This window comes from Megalopta genalis, unplaced genomic scaffold (genome assembly GCF_051020955.1).
Source record: "Megalopta genalis isolate 19385.01 unplaced genomic scaffold, iyMegGena1_principal scaffold0095, whole genome shotgun sequence".
Lineage (NCBI taxonomy): Eukaryota > Metazoa > Arthropoda > Insecta > Hymenoptera > Halictidae > Megalopta > Megalopta genalis.
In genome coordinates this window covers 174794-198444 of record NW_027476164.1, presented here as the reverse complement: position 1 = coordinate 198444, position 23651 = coordinate 174794, and the positions used below count along the sequence as shown (strand labels likewise).

At 49.3% G+C, this 23651-nt stretch overlaps 4 protein-coding genes across 4 annotated transcripts; all 4 read left to right on the top strand.

Moving 5' to 3' along the window:
• The first annotated feature begins 5427 nt into the window (after window positions 1-5427).
• LOC143262190 (uncharacterized) lies at window positions 5428-6036 on the top strand. The gene has a single exon (XM_076528056.1). It carries the CDS (start codon window positions 5428-5430, stop codon window positions 6034-6036), a length of 609 nt encoding a protein of 202 aa, XP_076384171.1.
• A 563-nt stretch (window positions 6037-6599) lies between these two features.
• On the top strand, window positions 6600-8415 carry LOC143262189 (uncharacterized). The gene is made up of 3 exons (XM_076528055.1): window positions 6600-6964; window positions 7019-7366; window positions 7548-8415. Exons 1-3 carry the CDS (start codon window positions 6600-6602, stop codon window positions 8413-8415), a joined length of 1581 nt encoding a protein of 526 aa, XP_076384170.1.
• A 10602-nt stretch (window positions 8416-19017) lies between these two features.
• On the top strand, window positions 19018-20046 carry LOC143262188 (uncharacterized). Its single transcript, XM_076528054.1, has one exon. It carries the CDS (start codon window positions 19018-19020, stop codon window positions 20044-20046), a length of 1029 nt encoding a protein of 342 aa, XP_076384169.1.
• Window positions 20047-21812: 1766 nt separating this feature from the next.
• On the top strand, window positions 21813-22589 carry LOC143262187 (uncharacterized). Its single transcript, XM_076528053.1, has one exon. It carries the CDS (start codon window positions 21813-21815, stop codon window positions 22587-22589), a length of 777 nt encoding a protein of 258 aa, XP_076384168.1.
• Window positions 22590-23651: the final 1062 nt, after the last annotated feature.

Genomic DNA, 23651 nt, shown 5'->3' with positions numbered 1-23651 from the left:
ATGCAAGGTTGATGGAGAGCAGTATCCTCGACGTTGAGACTGCCTCCGATCATCGGTATATCCTACATAAATTTGTAGACTGCGCTGCCGGGCGGGGACCGTACAGTGGCCCTCCGCGCCGGAGCGTAGATATTAAACGTTTTTTGAAATGGTATCACAAATTTGCGCATGAAGCTAACCCTCTCAGTATTGTTACTGTTGAGGACGTGGACGCGTACATAGACATGATCGTCGAACTGGCCGGACGCGCGTCTCGCACTCTCCACCCCGGGCTGCGCAATAAGCGTCCCGTGTGGTGGTGGAGTAGCGAGATTGCGACGGCCAGAAAAATTGTATGTAGAGCTAGACGAAGCCTCCAGAGGGCCAGGCGCGGCCGGGACGCCTGTGTCCTGGAGGTTAGGATCGCGGCGTATAAAGCACTAAAAAAGGACTTGGCCCGCATTATTGCGAAAGCCAAGTCCTCAGCGTGGAGATCCTTTACTGATAGGGTAGAGGCGGATGTTTGGGGCCGGCCGTACCTCTGGGTCAGGGGTAGGGTCAAGGGACGCTCCCCGCCAGCATCCCTTAGCGCCGACGAGGTTGCGGGCGTCGTCCGCAAACTTTTTGTAACGGAGCCTCCTAGTGGGGCTCCTTTCCCTCGAATTGAGGATTTTTGTTTAGAGTGCCCTGCCTCTTCTAGGCAGTTTTTTACAGAGGAGGAGGTCGAGGCGGCCATCAAAAGGGTCAAGAGGAAGGCGGCCGGCGTCGACGGTATCGCGTCCTGCGTGGTCTGGGCTCTTGGGAGAGAGGCACTTAGCCATATTGCCCACCTTTTCAACACATGTATCACACTGGGATACTTCCCGGAGGCATGGAAGGTGGGCAGGCTTGTGCTGATCCCCAAGAAGCCTGGACCCGGGGGCGTGGTGTCGTGGCGCCCGCTTTGCCTTCTCTCGAACTTCTCCAAGGCGTTCGAGTATTGTCTCAAGGAGCGCCTTGCGTCCGGGGTTACCTTCGCAAGCAACCAATTTGGCTTCGTCAAGCGCAAAAGCACGGTCGATGCCATGTGTCGTCTCATCGACACATGGGACGCTGCTAAGCGTACAGGGTTGCATTGCGTGATGGTGGCCTTGGACGTCAGGAATGCCTTTAACACCGTACGGTGGGACGGTGTTCTGGACGCCTTGGCGGGAAAAGGGGTCCCGTCTCCGCTGCTGCGCGTACTGAGTAGTTATCTCAGCGGGCGCGTAGTGGAGGCGACGACCCCGACAGGACCTGAGCGTTTTACAGTACATGCCGGGGTGCCTCAGGGCTCCGTTCTCGGCCCCTGGCTCTGGAACGCCCAATATGATGGTCTCCTCGAGATGCCTCTTCCCAGGCACTGTAGTGTCTTAGGGTTTGCCGACGACGTCGCCCTTCTCGTCGGCGCGCGTAGTGCCGACCGCGTGGTTGCGTTGGCCGAGCAAACGCTCGCCCGCATCCACGCGTGGTTTCGGGATAAACATCTTGAGCTGGCGGAGGAGAAAACTGAGGTCCTGCACCTGACCAGTAGGAAGGCGCCGGAGGCCCTTCAACTTGCCCTCGGTTCGGCGTCCCTCCGTAGCGGCGGTTGCGTGCGCTACCTCGGGCTGCTGATCGAGGGAAATCAGTGCTTCCGCGCGCATGTCAGGCGAAGCTGCGAGAAGGCAGCCAAGTACGCGGGCCTGCTAGCCCGAATCCTTCCCAACATCCGGGGTGGGGGCTACTGGGCTCGGCTGCTCTACTATAGGGTGGTCGAGTCGGTGGTCCTCTACGCGACCCCTGTCTGGGCGCACGTGGCGTCGAGGTGTGGCAACGATAAGGCCATTAACGCGGTCCAGCGTTCGATCCTGGCTCGAGTAGCCAGGTCGTACAGGACCGTGTCCCTCGACGCCGTTTGCGTTCTGGCGGGCGTGCCGCCCCTGGTGTTGGTGGCGGAGGAAAGGCTGCGTATTTTCCGCAGGCTGTCCACCCTCGACAGGGGCTCGGAGTGCTTCGTGTCGGAGGCTGGGCGGGTGAAGGCTGAGGAGAAGCTTGTCACGCAGCAGCGTTGGCAAGCGAGATGGGATGCTGCAAGGCATGGACGCTGGACCCACCGCTTGATTCCCAATATCAGCGAGTGGATCCAGTGGGGCCCTAAAGTACTCAGCTTTCGCCTAACCCAGTTTATCTCCGGGCACGTATGCTTCGCTGAGTACCTGGCGAGGATGGTGTTCCGTCACGTAGAACCTCCCGCAGACCTCTCTCGTGAAGGGTTTATGGCACGGACCAGCGTGGGTCATCTGAGGAGACGGAGACCTTTTTTGGCAGCTGCCGATCATCCGGGCAGTATCTCCTTCTTTTCAAATGATCGCGACGTGTCGTAAATCCAAAAGGCCCGAAAAAACCTCCCTCAAAACACTTGAGATTTTTGAACGTGTCTTGGGAAAGTTAGTCCCAACCGTCGCGGGGATGACATCTCAAGGCCCGGAGGACCTCCCCAACCACGCAATTACGTGTCGCACCCCTCTTCAAGACAAGGCCCGTGCAGGACGGTACGAGAGGGTGGTGACGAAACGTTCGGAGGACGCTGATTGGGAAATCGTAATTTTCGAGAAAACCAATCAGCGCATCCAGGCATGGAGGTGGAGGTTCCCTCAAGAATCTCAAGTGGGGAAAAGGGCATAAAAAAACGCGAGCAGTCGAGGCGAGTCATATATTCAGTCGTAATTCAATCCGAGTAGTGGTTCAAGAGTGGTTCGGTAATTTTCAAGCAATATTATTATACATTCTCGATAACGGAGTCTCACCCGTGCGTCGAACAGTCTCAATCGTTCGGAGACTCACTCGTCGCAACCGGAGACTCATTCGACTCGGGAATTCAATCACTCATTCATTCAAAATCGGTCAATCGGACCGATAACCATTACAAACCGACGCGTCTTCAGACAAGTGAAGCCCGGGCCTTACAACCCCGGTAGGGTTGACGTTCGATCCCCGCGCGTCAAAAAGGCGTCGTAAAACCACGGCGCTACATTTTGGTGCTTCGAGCCGGATTTGGGAATCGCACCAGGACTCGAGCAGCCAGCCTTGCAGAGTATCGAGATACGTCTTCGGCAGTCATTCGGTCCAGAGACGCTTCCATCACGCAAGGACATCGTACAAGGTAAGCTCGTCCAAAAGGATTTGCTATTTCTTAACAAGAACGTGATCATTCCTTTCGTGATTCCCATCCTCTTACATCGCATCATCTAACATGTCGACCTCAGTTGAAGACCGAGACCAACAAATTCGCGCTCTAAAAATGAAACGCCGCTCATTCAAGTCACAAATAACGTGGCTTCGGAATTTCATCGAATCATACGTCGATTCAGAAAAGGACAGAATAAGATTAGATGATCGAATCGGCAGACTCCGCAAGTCATTCGAAAATTTTAACGCGGATCAAGATGTCCTTATGATGTTAGAAGATTTCGACGAATCAGAGCGCGAGCGCGAAGAAGTGACTGACGCATACGACGACGTGACGGCATCAGCAGTCATTCTCCAGCGATCATTCGACTCGCAGTCTCGAGAGAACAATTCCGCGCGAAATTCTCCGGTATCAACTGCATCGACGTACGCAGTCCCGGTAAATTTGCCAAAAATCGACCTTCCGAAATTCGACGGTAAAATGGAAAATTGGCTCACATTCAAGGATGCGTTCAGTTCTTTAATCGACCAACAGTCCGGGCTGAACAACGTACAAAAACTAAATTATCTGCGATTGTCGCTAACCGGAAAGGCAGCTTCCGCGATTCAAGCCTTCACAATATGCGACGACAATTATAACGAAGCGTGGAGTCACCTAAAGGAACTGTACGATAACGAACGCGCACTCGTATTACGCCACGCCGCGCTCTTGCGAGACACCCCTGCAATGCCCGACGATTCATCGGAATCAATCCGCGACTTGGCCAACCACGTGCAGCTTCATGTACGATCATTGCAAGCCCTCGGTAGATCATGGGAGGATATCGCAAACGATCTATTAGCGAGTATCCTCATATCGAAAATGAGCAAGGAGACGAAGAAAACGTGGGAACGAACTCTGGCCGACACCCAAGTTCCAAAAATCGCGGATGTGTTCAAATATTTGCATAACGCGTCGCATCAATGCGACGACGATGACACCGCGCCCCCAAAATCTGAGCCTCGGACGAACGCGCATCCAATCCGATCTCGTCAGATCCCATCTCCGCGAATGAAACGCCGGACTTTCGCCACCAACAACACGAACTACAAGGTCGAGACGGCCAACGATTCACGTTCGTCACCGTCGGATCGCGCGACTAAACGAAATTGCAACATCTGCAACGCCGGAGCGCACCCCGTGTTTAAGTGCAGCAAATTTCTGGATGCTCCGATTGTCGACCGGATCGCGATGGCACGCAAGGCGAATGTGTGCCTAAATTGTTTAAATTCCAGCCACAAAACCAACGACTGCACGGCCGGGAAATGTCGTGTATGTAACAAGCAACATAACACGAAGCTTCATCTAGATGACGATAAAAATCAATGACAGAACGCATCGCTGTCGAAGCCGCGCCGTACAAGAAAGCGAAAATACAGGATCCGGAAAAGCGCTCCGTCCGTCAAGATCGCGACAAACGAACTAATGGCTACCGCAGTTGTCGACGCGTTAGACTGCGACCAAAAACCATTAGAATGTCGAACCTTGATAGATACTTGCTCGAACGCGAATTACATCACACAAAGATTCGCGAAAAAATTACGTTTACCACAAAGGGCAGCTTCCGCAACCATCGAAGCATTGAACGACCTGAACACGCTAAGCGACAAAATCGTTTCAACCGCCATTAAATCGAAGACGTCAAGATTTCAACGAGATCTCACGTTTTTGGTAATCCCCAACATTTCGGGACCCATACCGGACACGAACATCGACCGATCTAAATTGCGAATCCCGGTCAATCTCAAATTGGCAGATCCGAGTTTTCATCGTCCAGCATCCGTGGACATGTTAATAGGCACCGGCCCTTCGCTAGCCAGCCTAAGCATCGGACAAATCGACCTGTCAACATCCAACGGACCGGATCTGATTTTGCAAAAAACTCAATTCGGTTGAATCATCGGGGGGAGTGTTTTGTCTGCTTCGTCGCGCGTGAAGCATCGAACATTTGTAAGCAATTTCGACTTCGACATATCAAAATTCTGGACCATCGAAGAGGGACCGCGTGAGCATCATTTAACAGCCGAAGAACGCGAGTGCGAAGACCACTTCATCGACTCGTGAAACGAGACGACACCGGACGTTACGTCGTCGCGTTACCGTTCAACGCGAAGAGAACATTGATAGGCGAAACTCGGACGCAAGCCATTAATCGGTTTCTTTCGCTTGAACGCAAACTTCAGCGTGATCCGTCATTGCGCGAAGAGTATTCCGCGGTCATGAAGGAATATTTGACGCTCGGCCACATGAGCACCACGAAACCACAAAACGCGAATGGTTTCTACCTGCCCCATCACGCGGTCATCAAAACTTCGAGCTCAACGACAAAGGTTCGAGTAGTCTTCGATGGTTCGGCGAAGTCAAGCAGCGGGCTGTCCCTGAACGACGCATTAAACACAGGGCCAACCATTCAGGACGACATTTTCGCACTGCTCATACGATTTCGATTACATACGTACGTCTTGACCGGAGACATCGAAAAGATGTACCGGCAAGTTCTCATACGGCCAGAGGATCGTCGTTATCAGCGAGTTCTGTGGAGAAACGAGCGCAACGAAATAGCCGATTACGAGCTAAACACAGTCACATTCGGACTGTGCTCGGCACCATTTCTGGCTATACGAAGCATCCATCAGCTTGCAGACGACGAGCAAGCTGACTTCCCACGAGCAGCTACAACCATAAGGCGGGACTTGTATGTCGACGATCTCCTCACCGGCGCGAACACCCATGAAGAGGCCAAGAATCTACGCGACGAAATCATGGAACTACTCAATTCAACATCCGTCAATGGATCTCCAACGACCCTGAACTTCTTGAGGGTTTAAACAAGGAGCAGATCCATCCGAAATTCTTCGACGAGTCCACGGTGAAGACGCTCGGTATCGCGTGGGACGCGCGAAACGACTCAATCGCGTACGCCGTCGACTTCCACGCTCCAACAAAGATCACGAAACGGACCATCTTGTCGACTATCGCAAGAATTTTCGACCCGCTAGGTCTCTTGGCACCGGTCACTGTCGTAGCAAAATTAATCATGCAACGTCTATGGCAGTTGAAATTGAATTGGGACGAATCGCTGCCAGCCAGTCTTCACACGGAGTGGATCGCATTCGTGGAAGAAATCGGGCAATTGAACAACATTTCGTTTGATCGAAACGTCGGTCAACCTTCCGCGCAAAGGCTCGAACTTCATGGATTTTGTGACGCAAGCGAACGTGCGTATGGGGCATGCATATACGTGCGCTCAGTCAACAACCGCGGAGAAATAGTCAGCAAGTTGCTTTGCGCCAAATCACGTGTCGCCCCGCTAAAAACCGTAAGCCTCGCCCGTTTAGAACTGTGCGGTGCAGTTCTTCTGGCATCACTGTACGTTACAGTCCGAGAGGCTATGCACATCGAAACCGAGCATGTTAACTTCTGGACCGATTCTACCATCGTCTTGAACTGGATCCAGAAGGAACCATGCACCTTAAAAACATTCGTAGCCAATAGGGTGGCCGACATACAAGGCAAAACAGACATTGCTGCTTGGCGACACGTGAGATCTCAAGACAACCCAGCCGACCTACTGTCAAGGGGACAATCACCAGCCCAATTTCTTCGCGATTCGAATTGGCGACACGGACCCGAATGGCTATCCACTATCGAATCGACATGGCCAAAATCGAAGTTCGACATCACGGAAGATGTGCCAGAGGTGAAACGTCTAAAGTGTCTCGCTACCGTTAGCCATACCGATGAAATCTTAACCAGGTATTCCGATATATCTCGGTTAATTAGAATCACCGCGTATTGCTTACGATTCAGACAGCCTCGCAAGAACAAAGGACCTCTGACAGTCGAAGAGCTCCAATCGGCAAACGAGCAAATAATCAGATTGGTCCAAGCATCGGCTTTCGCCCAAGATCTGCAAAAACTAAAAACCGGGTCAAATTTACATGCGAAAAGCAAACTTTTGCCGCTACACCCTTTCATCGATGAAAGGGGTATACTCCGCGTGGGAGGCCGGCTGCAAAACTCGAAATTACAATACGCCCAAAAACATCCGATTTTGCTTCCCAAAGGTCACCATATCACCAATTTGATCATTCGCGACAAACATGTGAGCAGTCATCACGCCGGCATTACAACAACCTTATATGCCGTGCGACAGAAGTACTGGCCGATCGACGGAAGGAACGCGACTCGCAAAATCGTGCGACAATGCGTCAGGTGTTTCAGGGTGAATCCGCCTACACCCGAATACATCATGGGAAATCTACCTGCCTCCCGAGTTACCGAAACGCGGCCCTTCTATAACTGCGGTGTAGATTATTGCGGACCCTTTCATATCAAGGAGCGGCGCTTCCGCAATCGCACCAGTAAAAATTTACGTTGCCGTATTCATATGTCTGACTACCAAGGCCGTTCATCTGGAAGTTGCGAGCGATATGACGACCGAAGCGTTTATCGCGGCATTAAAACGTCTCATCGCGCGTCGAGGCATATGTCGCAACATTTATTCCGATAACGGCTCCAATTTCGTGGGAGCTAACAATGAATTACGGGAACTCCAAGAAATCTTGAAGGGGGACAGCAGGGTAGAAAATTTCCTCGCGGGCAAGGGAATTACATGGCACTTCATGCCTGCCCTTTCACCACACTTCGGCGGGATATGGGAAGCCGCGGTGAAATCATTCAAATACCATGTCAAGCGAGTCGTTGGGGATGAATTGTTCACGTTCGAGCAATTCAATACATTCATCACTGAGGTCGAAGCGATTTTGAATTCTCGCCCTTTAACTCCCCTATCCTCAGATCCTCACGATCCATTAGCCTTAACACCTGGTCACTTCTTAATTGGCAATCCATTGACGAGCTTGCCGGAAGCCGATCTGACTTCAACGCCCACGAACCGGCTGTCGAGGTGGCAGCATATCCAAAAGGTTAAGCAGGACTTTTGGACTCGGTGGCATAAGGAGTACATCAACCACCTTAACGTACGACAAAGGTGGAGCCAGGGCTCCCATGACATCCGAGAAGGCACCATCGTCGTTCTAAAAGACGACAATCTTCCACCGCTTCAGTGGCACCTGGGTCGCATCGAGAAGATTCATCCAGGGGAGGACAATGTCATCCGGGCTGTTTCCGTGCGAACATCTACCGGTGTTTACAGGCGCAATGTGAAACAGTTGGCGCCGCTACCAGTCGAGAACACCCACTAGAGACAGTCGCTATTCTTAAGTAAATTTAAGATAGCTTTAATCAAACTACAGGGCATTGAGCGATTTGTCGCTCAACGGGGGGAGCATGTTCCGTCACGTAGAACCTCCCGCAGACCTCTCTCGTGAAGGGTTTATGGCACGGACCAGTGTGGGTCATCTGAGGAGACGGAGACCTTTTTTGGCAGCTGCCGAACATCCGGGCAGTATCTCCTTCTTTTCAAATGATCGCGACGTGTCGTAAATCCAAAAGGCCCGAAAAAACCTCCCTCAAAACACTTGAGATTTTTGAACGTGTCTTGGGAAAGTTAGTCCCAACCGTCGCGGGGATGACATCTCAAGGCCCGGAGGACCTCCCCAACCACGCAATTACGTGTCGCACCCCTCTTCAAGACAAGGCCCGTGCAGGACGGTACGAGAGGGTGGTGACGAAACGTTCGGAGGACGCTGATTGGGAAATCGTAATTTTCGAGAAAACCAATCAGCGCATCCAGGCATGGAGGTGGAGGTTCCCTCAAGAATCTCAAGTGGGGAAAAGGGCATAAAAAAACGCGAGCAGTCGAGGCGAGTCATATATTCAGTCGTAATTCAATCCGAGTAGTGGTTCAAGAGTGGTTCGGTAATTTTCAAGCAATATTATTATACATTCTCGATAACGGAGTCTCACCCGTGCGTCGAACAGTCTCAATCGTTCGGAGACTCACTCGTCGCAACCGGAGACTCATTCGACTCGGGAATTCAATCACTCATTCATTCAAAATCGGTCAATCGGACCGATAACCATTACAAACCGACGCGTCTTCAGACAAGTGAAGCCCGGGCCTTACAACCCCGGTAGGGTTGACGTTCGATCCCCGCGCGTCAAAAAGGCGTCGTAAAACCACGGCGCTACAGATGGGCTTTACGGATAGTGATCTCTGCCTGGCATGCGGGGGGGAGCCTGATGGCCCCGTTCACGCGCTCCTGGAGTGCAGGCATTTCGCTGCCGAGAGGGGCGCCGCCGAAAGGGCGATGGGGACCGCCATCAGTCTCGGGAGCTTCATGACGCTGCTTAAGGACGAAGATACAAGGACTACTCTCGTTAGCTACGTCACTGACGTGATCAAGCAGCGAGAGGAATTTGACAGGCTAGAGAAACGACGGCACCGCAGGGTGCGAAGCAACCTTACGAGACACAGGCCTCAGCCTTAAGGCTAGGCGTTTATTTTATGTTTTAATTTTTAGGTTTTCTTTTTCTGACTTTAGGTTTAGTATAGGCTTACCGTGGCCTTAGTTAAACGGTTTTTGACTTGTGATCCAGACACCCACCGTGCAGGAATCCCGAGAGGGGACACCGCGGTGGGTGCTCTGCGCAAAGGCTGACGCCTGAGGAGGGGTTTAGTGGGTATACTTGGTATTGCACCCTTTTCGCCAGGGAGTCCCACACTCCCGCCCACCAACATCTTAGGGCGGCGTGCGCAATGCATTCCCCTCCTCCTGAAAAAAAAAAAAAAAAAAATGAGACGGTTCGACGAACATGCATCTGTACCGTGATTTCTTCGTTTCGAAAATCAATCAAACGTGCAGACTGGTCCACGATGCGAATCGTTAAATCATCCATTGATCGTGTAACGATTGGAAGGTAAATGACTCGTGCTGGCGTTTCCGATATTTTATACCCCGGCGACACGTTGGGCGCGAATTCGTGTATCATGTGAACCAGTTTCCTGTTATCGTACGAACTGGTAGTTACGTTCCATTCTATTCGAATAATATTCGTGTTAATGATATTCACGGGAGTGTCCGATACATGCGGTGATAGAATGCGATTCCTAGAGAATCCTAGGATAGGACCCACGGTGTCAGGTTTCGTAAAATCTATCTTATATGCACTTTTAATTTCGCTTTTCATAGTGTTGTTGTTCGCTCGTAAGATCAGCGGATATTCTACATCGTTGTTATCTTTGGTTGGAGAAGGATACCGCGCGCTTATCTCACGCCTCAAGTAAGCGTTGATCGCCTCCAGTTCGTACGAACCGTCCGGGATGATTATCTCCTCACCCTCGTCACCGAAATAGTATTTATTGTTTCCGATATTTGAACTGATGTTTGGTATCGTGTAATAAGTTTGCAAATCGAGCAGGCCCAGTTCGTAATCAGCATTGTTGAGATCTATAGGCGGGAAGTACTTGGACGATAACATGCTACTTCTTCCTGATAACGTGAACGTGTATGACATTCTTGCGACGGACTATATCAGAGTTCCTCGCAGAAATTTCACACACAATTGCCCGCACACGCTTTCGTCGTAACTTTGATAAATCTTGTGATTATACGAGATCGCCGCGTTTGGTCCGAAATAACGAATCAATTCGATCGGTGGTCGAAGATCTCCAAAACTATCGAAGTAACTGACTTGCGAACCATGCTTTATATACGCGACCCAGTGCGTTCCTGAACCATGACCGCTATCCAGATTCACTGTTCCTCGTTCGTTTACCCATACTTGTTTCGGCAATTCATCGCGCATAAAAACTCCACGAAAATGCGGTAATTTTCAATTCAGGCGATTTTCAATTCAACGTCCGTCGCCGAGTTATCTTTTTCCTTTCTTTTGTCTTTTTTTTTCTTTTCTTCATTCCTTTTCCACGTTTGTACGGTGTGATACACTCCACGGCCCTCCATAGCGCGATTGTGTCGTCGCGCTTCTTCCAATTGTTTCTTCGCAGCTTTCGCATCGTTTATCGTTTTGATCACCCCAGCAGCAGCACCTGTCAACGCTCCCAAAGCTCCCAAAGCAGGTAACAACAGCGGTAGAAAACCGCCTCGTTTGGCGATCGGTAGAATTCTTTCGACACTGTTTCTACCACCATTCTTTCTCTTTCCTTTGGCCGCTCGTCGGTCCTCCTCCTCCTCCTTCTTCTTCTTCTTCTTCTTCTTCTTCAGACCCATACCTAACCTCATCAGAGCTGTTTTTTACCAGTCTATAACGGTATACAGAGCTGTTTTTACCAGTCTGTAACGGCATACAGAGCTGTTTTTACCAGTCTGTAACGGTATACAGAGCTGTTTTTACCAGTCATGGAGAATCGCTCTATCATTGGAATACGGGGAGACTGATATCTACGATTGTTCCATCGCGAAGGAACAAACACGTGGAGTCTTTACGACCGGGTTTACGACACGGACGTGACCATAGTTGGGCTGCAGTCAAGGACACTTTCACAACCATTTGGCGTCCAGATTGTCCGGATGCCATCCGGACATAGCATAAAATCACAAGGCAGACGTTTTTTCCTTTTTTTTGCTCATCGTAAATAAGCCGTTTTCCTTGACAGCCATAAGGTCCCATAAACCCGGAATTTCCGAAGGGTCAGCCGACGTCGAGCGCGCGACGGGGCCCGCTACCTGAGTTGACCTGACGGAATTTCCGGGGCATGAACCAGGGTCGCAGAGATTCCACGACCCAGCGACTAGCGTTCCTACCCCCTCCAGGACAAGTTCCGACGAGGAACTACCCATATAAATAGTCGAGCAAACCCGAAAAACGGTCTATTGCAATTCTCCCGGTACACGCGAGCAGTCATCCCGCGAGCAATCATTCACAAGGCACAAGCCCTCAGTCTTCAAATCACGCAACAGTACGCACAACCACTAATCCGAAACTTGAATCCGATAGCCCAAAATTAATTTGGCGGGCAATCAATCGGCGACTTAAGAACATACGCGTCCACCGTGCAATCCGGGCCTTACAACCCCGGAAGGGTTCATTTCAACGCCCGCGCGTTTCCTACGTCTCCGAGTCAATTCAACGATGCTCGAGCTCTCGTATAAATACTTTGTCGTTTGAGAAGGAATTTTATCATTAGAAAACAGAGCGAGAGGGCATGCGTTTCGTACGACAGTCCTTGAATATCTGGGTTCCGACCTGCCGCACGTTCGACGACTACGATGAGATAATTCGGAAACACGGATCGTTGCTACCGAGTACTATACGGTGCGTGATAAGCGACCCGTCAAGATGTGGTAAAACGAACGTTATGATTAGTCTGTTGGAGAGTCCGAATGGGCTGCGATTCACAAACGTGTACGTGTATTCGAAATCGCTGCGTCAACCAAAGTATCAATACTTGAGCAACTTGCTCTCGTCCGTGGAGGATGTAGGACAACGCGGACGTGATTCCCCAGTCGACCGAATTCAATATTTGGACCGTTTATTTTGAAAGTGGTGCAAGTCCATTTTCTTTCGTTTCGAGAAAATTGAATGTTAGCAGATCTGACAATTAAAAAATATAGGTTAATTATGTGAAGTCTGGGAATGTTTTTACTAATTTATCAAGATGTAATTTGATTATATAAATTTCTTTTAGGCGAATTTAACTAAAATAATATACAATTTCCAGGCTGCTAATGGACTTACATCACTTTCATAATTAGTCAATTGTAAATATCATTTAATTTTAATTTTGAAATAACAAATATCACTTAAAATATATCTCATATTAATCCAATTTTGTTTATAAATAATAACAAGAAATAAAATAGGATTAGCATTTTTTATTTTGAACGTTAATTATATTTATATATTGTTAAACTTAACACAAGATATTGGTATTATTAATTATTTATGCTCTTCATGTTTTGAAATATTGATAAAAATATTATAATAAAAAATATAAATATTTGAAATATTCATGATGCACAGGAGGTATATAAGATAATAGCTGCTGCATATCCTTATATTTTTCGTATGTAATAGGCTTGGCATCGTGATGGAAATTGGACTTCCACCACTTTCATAATCAATGGTTACGCAATTTCTTTTACCGACCAATTTTAAATTGAACAAAGCATTGGCATTTTTTAAGATATTAAATACTAACTAGTTATAAACAAAAATTTTACACTAAATTAAGCATAAATTACGTCATATATCATTTTTTTTTTAAAGGACTTACATCACTTTCAAAATAAACGTTCCATTTATCTTTGACGACGTTGCTTGCGACGAACAGGATGTCATGAGAGAATATTTCGCGATGGGCGGACATTCGCACGTCGATTGTTTCTATCTGTCGCAATCGTACGCGAGAATACCTAAACATTTGATTCGCGAAAATGCGAATCTAGTGATTCTATTCAATCAAGATGTCACGAATCTGCGACACGTTCATCAGGATCATGTGAATACAGATATGTCGTTCGAAACGTTCAACGCACTTTGTAGAAGGTGTTGGCGAAACAAGTATGGATTCCTTGTAATCGACAAAGACAGCCCTGCGAATCGTGATCGTTACCGGCGCGGATTTAACGAATTCGTCGTGCTGTGATCGGGGCTCATTTGGACCGCAAGAGTCGTCGGAGTCGCATCGTACCGCTCGATATGCGTCGGTCTAAGAAAAACCGACGAGCCGCGATCACCAAAGAAATAGCCAAGACCAGTGACGTCATACGTAAAAAGAGTTTAGCCCTGAAGATTGGGAAAATGGATACGGAGTCGAACATTGAGACGAATTTACGTCCGATCGTGGTGCCGTTGAAACAGCTGGTTCAAAATACAGCTACGGAAGCGAACGATAATACGCCGATCGTGGATCGGCCATCGGATCCGCAGACGCAGTCGCTGTTCTCTACAAAGAAGGTGGAGAGAAAATGGAACAAGAAGAAGAAGAAGAGGAAGCATGACGAAGCAGCTTTAACGCCAAGGATGCATTTGAAGAAGAAAATCGATGACATCGACTATGTGTTGTACGACGACGACGACGGTGGCAACAGTGACGATAACGAGGTGGGTGACAATAAAGCGCTCGAACCGATACCTACGATACTTTCGGCGCAACAGGAGAAAGCTTTTGAATCGTGTTCAACAATCTTGGACCTTTAGCGAGCAAATACTTGCAAAATTTCTTTAGCGGACCACCGAAAAATTTGAACAACGTGTACGGAGTGTATTTTCACAATGACAAACTGATGCTTGGAAACACCACGTTTGATGTTGAAAGTAACGACGATATCGTTATCAATTAAAATTAGGTACGAGGGAACTCCAGGTCTCTACGTATTGATATTCAAAAGAATACCCGACGAGAACCTGTACACCAAGACCGATAAGAATATTTACAGAAACATTCTCATCGCTACGCGCGCGCATCAACGAGATAACCAGATAATGGGGAATAAGGGTTACAAGTACAAAACTATCATAGAACCGATGTTTTCAACGTTGAGCGGAAAGGGTATACAAATTCCAACGATGATGCATGTAACCAACAATCCGATCGATTACGTGCATTGGGACGATCCGAACGAGCTGGTGGATCGTTTGAAATTGCTGATGGCATCGAAAAATGCCGGGCACACTGGTCACGACAACGAAATAATATCCATAATCGAAGAACTTCGCGAAGCCAGATTGATTATAAATTAAATAGTTCGATACTCGTTACTGCAGTAATGAATGAAATGCCTGTTGATAAATTTAACAGGTGGTTCGATAGAACGAGCATTCGTTGAAATTGCTGCGAAACCAATCAAACAATATTCGTGGACGAAAATTGGAACGATAGATTTACAAATATTGAGTTGAGACTCGACCACGTTTGTCAACAAATACATCAGATTAAACAACAACAAGCGCTGCACGAAACATCGTCGAAAGAGCAGAAGATAATGATTGAACCGAGAAACGAGGAAAATGTTACGGCAGCGGCAGCAGGAGCAACTGAAGAAACCTCGATTGCATAAAGTTAAACGAAGAATTCATTCATCTTTCGTTTTGAAGCGACCGCGAACCCGATAAAGCAGGAGAGAGAGAGAGGTGTCAGTGGTAATCATGAGCGATGAAAAAGTAAAGTTGGTGAACGAATTGCACGCTCCAGCGAGGCGTTTCTTCCCGCGCAGGCGAGTGATCGTGCGAGAACTCGACGATCTCTGGCAGGCCGACATCGTCGAGGTTCAACATACATTTAGCAAATATGCCTGGGTAGTCCCTCTGAAAAGTAAAAATGCCAACGATGTGTGCAAAGCTTTCGCGTCGGTGTTGAGAAAGTATGGCAGAATACCGAACAATTTGCAGACCGATATGGGGAAAGAGTTCTACAATAAAGATTTTCAAGAATATCTGAGAAAACACAACGTCAAACACTATTCCACGTACAGCACCATGAAAGCATCCATAGTCGAGCGATTCAATCGTACGCTGAAGAACAACGTGTGGAAATTCTTCTCGTTGAGCGGGAAGTATCGATGGATCGACGAGCTTCCCGCATTGATCGAAAATTATAATAATCGAAAACATCGTACCATCCGTATGCGATCAGCGGACGTGAATCGAAAAAATGCGAAAACTCTCTTGTCCACCGTCTACAGCAACGTTAAGATCGCCGGTCCTGCGAAATTCAATGTTGGCAACTACGTGCGCATAAGCAAGTTCAAAACTGCGTTCGACAAAGGATACACGCCGAACTGGTCGACGGAAGTATTTAGGATCATTACGGTGAAGCGAACCAATCCCGTCACATACCTGTTGACCGACTCGAAGAACAAACCTATCGCTGGGGGATTTTACGAACACGAGATACGCGCTACCAAGTATGCCGACGTGTATTTAGTGGAACAAGTATTGCGTAGAAAAGGAAATGAAATATACGTAAAATGGTTATTGTGGATAAACAAATCATCTGTCATATATAATGTATTTTTCTTTTTATTGAAGAAAATAAAAAATTACATTAGCGTAAATGTTTTTACATTAATACTGATTAATCTCTCCCACACTTTCAACGATCCGCTTTCGACACGGTTGAATCTAAACATAGAGCTAGCAGTTCACAATCGATTAAACAATTTTGTTGGAACGATTCTTTTGCGAGAATCGCGGCAGCGTAATTCTTATTATTACTATTCTCGATACTTCTTAGAATATCGACGAGCTTTATGAATCTATCTCGAATTTCCGGAATATTTTCCAGTAACCATAAATACATATGATCGATGCATAACTCTAATTTGTACAAATTATACATCGTCTGTTTGGTAACATAGATCGGTGTATGAAAATTGAACAACTTGACTAGATTCATTTCATTAAAATTAACTATCTGTAACGATAAATTCTCGTCGATTCGTTACTCCTTCTTGTCCGTGTCGAAGCAACTGTTTATATAATCTCTAGTTTTTACCAGCAGTTTCCACGTAGACATCGAAAAAGAAATCTCCGCTCCACGATTGTCCCCAATGTTATGCAGGGTTTGAAGCACTTGTTTTTTTAAAAAGGAGCTGGAAAGCTATGGCTTTCCAGCGTGTATTTTATTTTACAATATTCCACAAAAATTAATTCATGCCGGTCTGGGACCTCGTCCGCCGCGCACAATATGTACCTCCGGATTACCGATTGTAATGTCAATCAATCACTGCTGCGCGCATTATTAGCTCCCTACTTATATCCGCGTCTTATCTCTTGTTGGGACTAAGAGTGGGGCGGGAAGGGTCAGCATTACAGCTGGGACGATATCTCAGGCCCCAGGGGACTTCCCGACCACGCAACTATGCGACACCCCCCTCTCCTAGACAAGGCCCGTGTAGGACGGTACGAGTGGGTGGCGACAAAACGTTTAGAGGACACTGATTGGAAAATCGTAATATTCGCGAAAAACCAATTAGCGCATCCCGGCGTGGCGGTGGAGGTTCCTTCAGGAATCTCAAGTGGGGGTAACTGTATAAAACAACGCGACCAGTCGGGGCGCAGCTCTCTCTCTCTCTCTCTCTCTCTCTCGCTCTAGCTCTATCTCTCGAGTACATTACAGTCGGTGATACGGGGTCGTGCAATCGGGCAGTCAGTGAATCGGACACTCTCTCGAGTTCACACGGAGTCGTTCGAATCGTTCGAGTCGTTCATCCGGAGTCAATCGGACAGACTCATTCGGGCACTTCGCCAATCTTCACGACCACGACGCGGCTGATCGGGCAGGAACCACACCGACGGAACAGTGGGAGATTGCAATTCTGCTCAGTATCAACCGTAACCGAGCCAGATCACGAGGCATTCCGTAGAATCCTCATCCGCGGCATAAATTTGCTAACGAGCGAACGCAATCGCGGGTCGAAAAAGCTCTCGACTCGCTTCGCACACACATTTTTGGTCCTTCGAGCCGGATTCGCGATCTACGGAAATACAATTCGAGAGTGAAAAACCAGAGTGCAGCCGATCCCGTTACAATGGCAACGACTAGTGCACTCTCAAGCGGAATGGACAAGGGCGAAACCTACGTCCATTCCTTGAAAACGAAGCGCCGAACATTTAAGGCGCAATTGACATTGTTCACAAAATACGTCGAGTCATACGCAGACTCCGTTATTGAGCGTGTCAAACTCCGGGAACGCACACAACGCATTCGACAACAGTTTGAAGAATTCAACAAGATCCAGGATGAGTTGTGTCTGCTAGAAGACTTCGACACGGCCAAAGGAGAACGAGCAACGGTGACTGATGCCTATGATCACGCCATCGTCATCGCAGTCACCACGTCGGAACGGGTCGACCAGACTCACGCGCAGTCATTTAATCCCGCAAGGCGAGACTCACCTACACCGTCCGCGTTGTCGAAGGGATTATCCGTGAAGCTACCGCGGATCGACCTTCCGAAATTCGACGGCCGGCTGGAGAAATGGGTCACGTTCAAGGACGCATTCACGACGATGATCCACACGCACGCTGGGTTAAGTAACATCCAAAAGCTTAACTACTTGCGCCTCTCGCTCACCGGCAGAGCGGCGACGACGATTGAGGCCTTCACCGTCAGTGAAGAAAATTACGAAGCCGCTTGGACTCATATGATCGAGACATATGAAAACAAGCGAGCCCTCATTCTTCATCACGCTGCGCTTCATCGCGACACACCGACCATGCCGAACGAGACTTCCGAATCCATACGGGATCTGACCAATTACATGCAACTACATGTACGGTCGTTGCAAGCTCTCGGTCGGACGTGGGAACAAATCGCAAGCGACTTACTCGCAAACATCGCCATGTCGCGCATGGGGCAAGACATACGAAGGATGTGGGAACGCACCCTGACGACTACGGAGATGCCCAAAATTGAGGACATCTTCAAGTTTTTGAATCTTACCTCGCATCAGTATAGGGACTGCGAAACGCCTTCAACCTCGACTCCCACAGTCCAACAAGGCCAAGCCGAGACCGCACGATACGTTCAGAAACCGGGTTCCTTCCGGACGAAACAGAGGAGACAACATCCCAGGCAATCAGCGAATAGAGCAAGCGGGCAAGCCTTCGTAACTGCCAAAGGTAACAATTGTGCAATCTGCAAGATAGCAGAGCATCCCGTCTTCCAATGCAAGGCGTTCCTAGAGATGCCAGTCAGGAAACGGATCGAGACGGCAACAAGATTGAACCTATGCTTGAATTGTTTGCGTTTCGACCACCGTGCTAAGGACTGCAACGCCGGGAATTGCAGAACATGCGGAAAACGGCACAACACCAAGTTACACGAAGATCCGCCGAAATCTACGGACAGACCCGAATGACCACGACGAAAACGAAGAAGGAAGCAGCCGTAGGAAGGGATTCGCGTTCGAGCCACCGAGGGACCGACCAAAGGGTTGATGACCACGGCGATCGTCGAGGTCGCAGGTCGCGATCAACCCTCAATCCCATGTCGAGCATTGGTCGATACCTACGCTAATGCGAATTTCACCACAGAGGAGTTCGTCGCGAAATTCCAGCTTCCCGTCACAAAATCGGCGGCAACCATCGAGACGCTGAACGCCATGAGAACGGTCACAAACAAGATTGTGAAAACCACCATCAAATCCCGTGTTTCGACCTACAAGCGGGATTTGACATTTTTCACAATCCCACGCATTGCGGGGTTCGTACCGGAGGAGCCGATTGACCGTGATCAATTCAACATCCTAGCTAACATCCAACTGGCTGATCCGCACTTCTACCGTCCAGCGCCCGTAGACATGCTCATCGGAAGCTGTCCTGCCCTCGCATCACTCAGTATAGGGCAAATCAACTTGTCTGCACGTGGCAACCCGGATCTCGTCCTCCAGAAAACCCAACTGGGATGGATCATCGGGGGGAGCGCACCTGCAAGGAAACACCAAACGACGCGGAAAACCTTCCTGACGAAGTTGAGTTTCGACCTCAAAAGATTTTGGGAACTGGAAGAGGGACCATCCGAACGGCGCCTCTCGTCCGAGGAGAAACGATGCGAGGATCATTTCACTCAACATCTTCAGCTAAATGAAACAGGTCGGTACGTCGTAGCTCTGTCCTTCAACGGAAGGGAATCAATGATCGGTGCATCACGGTCTCGCGCTCTAAATCGATTTTTGGCGTTCTCGCGCGATCTTGCATTGAAGACGGAGTATTCGACCGTCATCAATGAATACCTGGCGCTCGGACATTTGACTCAGGTAGGAACCGATGAACCCCAGTCACCGGGTTTCTACCTGCCGCACCATGCGGTCGTAAAGTCATCGAGCGCGACCACAAAGGTCCGTGTTGTGTTCGACGGCTCCTCCAAATCGAGTAGCGGCATATCACTAAACGACGCGCTGCTGATAGGACCCACGATACTGGACGACATGTTGCTGCTACTCCTGCGATTTCGCATGCACGTGTAAGCGCTGACTGGCGACATCGAGAAAATGTATCGCCAGTTCCTCGTTCGGTCAGAGGATCGCAAGTACCAACGGATCCTGTGGAGAAACGCACGACACGAGGTCACCACGTATGAGCTGAATATGGTCACGTTCGGGCTATCCGCAGCTTCATTCCTAGCAATTCGGTGCATACACCAGCTAGCGAACGACGAAGAGTCCCAATTTCCAGCAGCTTCAAGAACGTTGAAGAGGGACTTGTACGTCGACGATTTGCTGACTGGTGCCAATACATTGGAGGAAGCTCAGACCGTACGCGATCAGGTCATCAACTCGTTGGCGGAGGAAGGACTTAACATACGTCAATGGAGGTCAAACGAACCCAGGCTTTTGACCGACCTCTCGGCCCAACAAGTACATCCCAAGGTCTTCGGCGACGCGACCACCGTCAAGACCCTCGGTGTCGTATGGGATGCACCAGCGGACACCATCAGATTCACCGTGAATCACAACGTTACCACACGGGTAACGAAACGTTCCATCCTGTCATCTGTAGCAAAGATCTTCGATCTACTGGGACTCCTCGGACCGGTTACTAACCTCGCGAAGCTCATGATCCAGCAGTTATGGCAACTGAAGGTCGATTGGGACGAATACCTTCCAGTTGGCATACACACCGAATGGTAAACCTTCGCAGAGGTTTCCGAGAAACGTCACCCAATCTGGTCATCGCAAGATCGAGCTTCACGGATTTTGTGATGCCAGCGAGCGAGCGTATGGAGCATGTATCTACGTTCGATCCATCAGCACCAGCGGCAGGATACGGGTACATCTTCTCTGCGCAAGGTCTCTAGTGGCACCACTGAAGACCGTTCCGCTCGCACGACTGGAGCTTTGCGGAGCTTCTCTGCTGGCTATTTTGATGACCTTGGTTTAAGGGGCACTCGGCACCGATCCCGAAGCCATCACCTTCTGGACCGAATCCACAAGGAATCCAGCTGTCTCAAAACATTCGTTTTACATCGCGTAGCGGATGTTCAGAGAAAAACCAACATAAACGCGTGGCGACACGTACGTTTTCACGACAACCCGGCGGATCTGCTATCCCGGGGACAAGCACCAGCGCAGTTCAGCAAGAACCAACACTGGCGCCACGGACCCACCTGGCTTTCAACACGCAAATCAACGTGGCCTGAAGCGATATTCGAGATCCGCCGGATCCAGAGGACCTCTCACCATCGAAGAGATCCAATCGGCCACCGTCCGCATCCTACAATCTTCGTTCATTGAGATCCGGCACCGAGCTTCACAAGAAGAGCAAGCTCCTTCCGCTGAATCCGTTCATCGACCACCAAGGACTGCTACACGTCGGAGGCCGTCTCGTAAATTCGACGCTGTCTTACAATCAGCGACATCCAATCCTCTTGCCGAAGAGTCATCATGTGACCGAGCTCATCATCCGCCAGGCCCACCTTGAGAAGCACCACGCAGCACCACTACCCTATACGCCGTCCGGCAGGCCTATTGGCCCATCGACGGCAGAAACGCAACGCGGAAGATCGTGAGGCGGTGCGTCAAGTGCTTCCGTGTGGACCCACCTGCCACAACCTGCAAACCTACCCGCCGCACGAGTGACCGAGCACCGCCCGTTTTCCAATTGCGGCGTGGACTATTGTGGTCCCTTTTATATAAAGGAGCGACGACATCGCAATCGCACTCGACTCAAGGTGTTCGTTGCCGTCTTCATTTGTTTCTCAACGAAGGCAATACACCTTGAAGTCGTAAGCGACATGACCACAGAGACATTTATCGGGGCTTTGCGACGATTCATTTCGCGGAGGGAGATCTGTGAAAAGATCTATTCGGACAACGGCACCAATTTCGTTGGTGCGAACAACATGATGTCCGAGATACACGAGATCTTGCACAATGGGGAGAACAAAATCCGCCACTTCCTAACGGAGAAGCAAATCTCGTGGCACTTCATCTCGGCGCTGTCTCCGAATTTTGGCGGCCTTTGGGAAGCCGCCGTCAAATGCTTCAAACACCATGTGAAGCGAGTGGTGGGAGAAGAACTGTTCTCATTCGAGCAGTTCAACACCTTCGTAATAGAGGTCGAAGCCAAACTCAATTCCAGACCCTTGACTCCTCTATCTTCCGACCCGAACGATCCCATCGCACTCACTCCTGGCCACTTCTTGATTGGTGATTCCTTGACGAGTTTTCCTGAGATTGATTTCAGAAAAACGCCCAGCAACCGACTGTTCAATTGGCAACATATCCAAAAGGTCAAACAAGACTTTTCGTCCCGCCGGTACAAGGAATACATCAACCAACTCAACGTTCGCCAAGGGTGGACCAAGGGGTCGCCCAACATCACCGAGGGCACCATCGTCGTCCTGAAGGAGGATAATCTTCCACCACTGCAGTGGCGTCTCGGTTGTGTGGCACAACTTCACCCAGGAAAGGACGACGTCGCCAGGGTCGTGACCGTGCGGACTTCCCAAGGAGTCTACAAGCGGAACGTGAGACAACTGGCACCTCTGCCCATCGAGAACAGTGTTTAGAGACATTTTTAAACATACCGCAAGCAACCCAGTGCATCGCGATCTATTTAGTTAATAGGTACGCTGATCGTGTATTGACCGACTCGGTCGCTCAACGGGGGGAGCGAGGATCATCTAAAGAGACGGAAACCTTTTTTCCATCTGCCGAACATCTGTGCAGTGTCTTCCGTCTTTTTAATGACCGCGACGCGTCGTAGACCCGAAAGGCCCGGAAAACAACCCCGTCATAAAACTTGAGAATTTTAACGGGTCTAGGGAAAGTTTAGTCCCAACCGTCGCTGGTGTAACGCTGACCTTTCCCGCCCCACTCTCAGTCCCTACAAGAGATAAGACGCGGGTATAAGTAGGGAGCTAATTATGCACGCATCAGTGATTGATTGACATTACAATCGGTAATCCGGAGGTGCATATTGTGCGCGGCGGACAAGGTCCCAGACCGGTGTGAATTAATTTGTGGAATATTGTAAAATAAAAGACACGCTGAAAAGCCATAGCTTTCCAGCTCCTTTAAAAAAAACAAGTGCTTCAAACCCTGCGTAACAGCTGGGACGATATCTCAGGCCCCAGGGGACCTCCCGACCACGCAACTACGCGACACCCCCCTCTCCTAGACAAGGCCCGTGTAGGACGATACGAGAGGGTGGCGACAAAACGTTTAGAGGACACTGATTGGAAAATCGTAATATTCGCGAAAAACCAATCAGTGCATCCCGGCGTGGAGGTGAAGGTTCCTTCAGGAATCTCAAGTGGGGGTAACCTGTATAAAACAACGCGACCAGTCGGGGTGCGGCTCTCTCTCTCTCTCTCTCTCTCGCTCTAGCTCTAGCTCTCGAGTACATTACAGTCGGTGATAAGGGGTCGTGCATTCGGGCAGTCAGTGAATCGGACACTCTCTCGAGTTCACACGGAGTCGTTCGAATCGTTCGAGTCGTTCATCCGGAGTCAATCGGACAGACTCTTTCGGGCACTTCGTCAATCTTCACGACCACGACGCGGCCGATCGGGCAGGAACCACACCGACGGAATAGTGGGAGATTGCAATTCGGCTCAGTATCAACCGTT